Source organism: Cibotium barometz, chromosome 6 (assembly GCF_041138505.1).
Source record: "Cibotium barometz isolate CiBa-2024 chromosome 6, ASM4113850v1, whole genome shotgun sequence".
NCBI classification, from domain to species: domain Eukaryota; kingdom Viridiplantae; phylum Streptophyta; class Polypodiopsida; order Cyatheales; family Cibotiaceae; genus Cibotium; species Cibotium barometz.
The window spans coordinates 3,764,279-3,766,105 of NC_141051.1; the positions used below are offsets into that span (position 1 = coordinate 3,764,279).

At 42.3% G+C, this 1,827-nt stretch overlaps 1 protein-coding gene across 1 annotated transcript; it reads left to right on the top strand.

Moving 5' to 3' along the window:
• The first annotated feature begins 309 nt into the window (after positions 1-309).
• On the top strand, positions 310-1,403 carry LOC147637356 (flowering-promoting factor 1-like protein 2). Its single transcript, XM_086798854.1, has one exon. It carries the CDS (start codon positions 877-879, stop codon positions 1,216-1,218), a length of 342 nt encoding a protein of 113 aa, XP_086654980.1. The 5' UTR covers positions 310-876; the 3' UTR covers positions 1,219-1,403.
• Positions 1,404-1,827: the final 424 nt, after the last annotated feature.

Sequence of the window (1,827 nt, forward strand, 5' to 3'; positions counted from 1 at the left end):
AACTTGGAATCTCACTGTGATATGATACGACCAGAGCAAAGGGGGTACTCATAACCCTCCCCCTCTTTCGTGCGTGCGTGTGAGAGAGAGAGAGTCCCCCTCTTTCGTGCGTGCGTGTGAGTGAGAGAGAGAGAGAGAGAGAGTGAGAGAGAGAACAGAGTGTGTGTGTGTGTGAGAGAGAGAGAGAGAGAGGGAGGACACCTAAATTCTCAAATCCCACAAAATTCCTCTCGGCTGTTGTTATGATCTTTAATTTTCTTTTTTGAGAGAGAGAGAGAGAGAGAGAGAGGGGGGGAGAGGGAAAGAAAAAAAAGAACAAAATCTCTCTATTTTTCTCTTGGGCAATCAATCCCACCGGCATTTCCCATCACTCATCACTACAACCTTGTTGGCAGCAGCTATGCAGGCCCTTGTAGGCTCATCTAGATATAAACCTCATCAACTTTGCGAGCTACTCACGTTAATTTCTCCCAAGCCCCTCCGGCCCTCATTTATATTGTAGTTCTTCACAACTAGATCACCTCTTTTTCAGCTTCAGCTCCTGTGCTCTCTCTCTGTGTGTGTCTCTCTCTCTCTCTCTCTCTCCCCCTCCTGTTTTTGTTTTTGATGAATATTCTAGCACATATAACCAGCTCACCCCTGAAGACAAGCCTCTTCCTCGTGTTATTGCAGCCATCAACCTGCCTTTTCGCATGACTTTCTCCACATACTAATTAAGATTCACCTTCCTCAGGTTTCATGTCAAGATTCAAAGCATAATTGTCTCTTCTTCCTTTTGGTATAGAAATCTCTTGTTTCGTGCCTTATCCTCTCAAATTCTCACACATACACACACACACACACACACACAAGACTCTCCAGCACAGAAATCTTAGCATGGCAGGTGTTTGGGTGTTCAGAAATGGTGTAGCAAAGCTTGTGCAGAACCCCCTCATCGAATCCATTGATGGGCTTGACATTCAACATGGCAGGCGCAAGGCTTTGGTCTACCTTCCCACAAAGCATGTGATCTCTTCCTATGCTGATTTGGAGGAGAAATTAATCCACCTGGGATGGCAAAGGTACCCCAACGATGACCCGGACAAGCTCCAGTTCCACAGATGCTACTCCAGCTCTCTTCTCATCTCTCTACCCACCGACTTCAGGAAGTTCAAAACAATGCACATGTATGATATCGTGCTCAAGAATAGAGAGCACTTTGAAGTCCGGGACTTTTGAGAATTTTGAGCTCCATTAATAGAGGATGAAATCATCAAGCTTAAGCTTGCCTTTCATGTAACTTTTATTATACTCAAATTTGAAGATGTGGATCAAAGGTCTTGATTTTCTGCGTCATCTTCATGTAATGGGGCAGCTGCAGCTCAAGCTTGTATTTTTGGAGATGCTACTTTTGTTTACATTTCTGGCGTGTGTGTTTGTCTCTATTGATCCCTGATGCAAAGCTGCTGTAGCTGAATCTTGTGATCTGGTAGAAACCTCTGGTTGATTAATTAAGTGAAGTGACTGCAAGATATTACTGTGTGGTACTAATTAATGTGCTTTCTGATCTACTGAAGTGACTGCAAGATATTACTGTGTGGTACTAACTAATGTGCTTTCTGATCTACTGATTCAAGAGACAGGATATCAGTGTTTTTTTTTGCAAGTAGGGTATGCTTTTTCTTAAGAAGGCCTCTTTCAAATTTGTCTTTCAATGTGAAGGGCATATTTCTTCCTTTGCCCTTCAAAACACGGCCAACATAAAGGTTATCTTTAAAGTTCTTTTCTAAAACATTTACAAATGAAATGAAATTGTTAAGTCATTGACTCATTATGGTAACAATATAT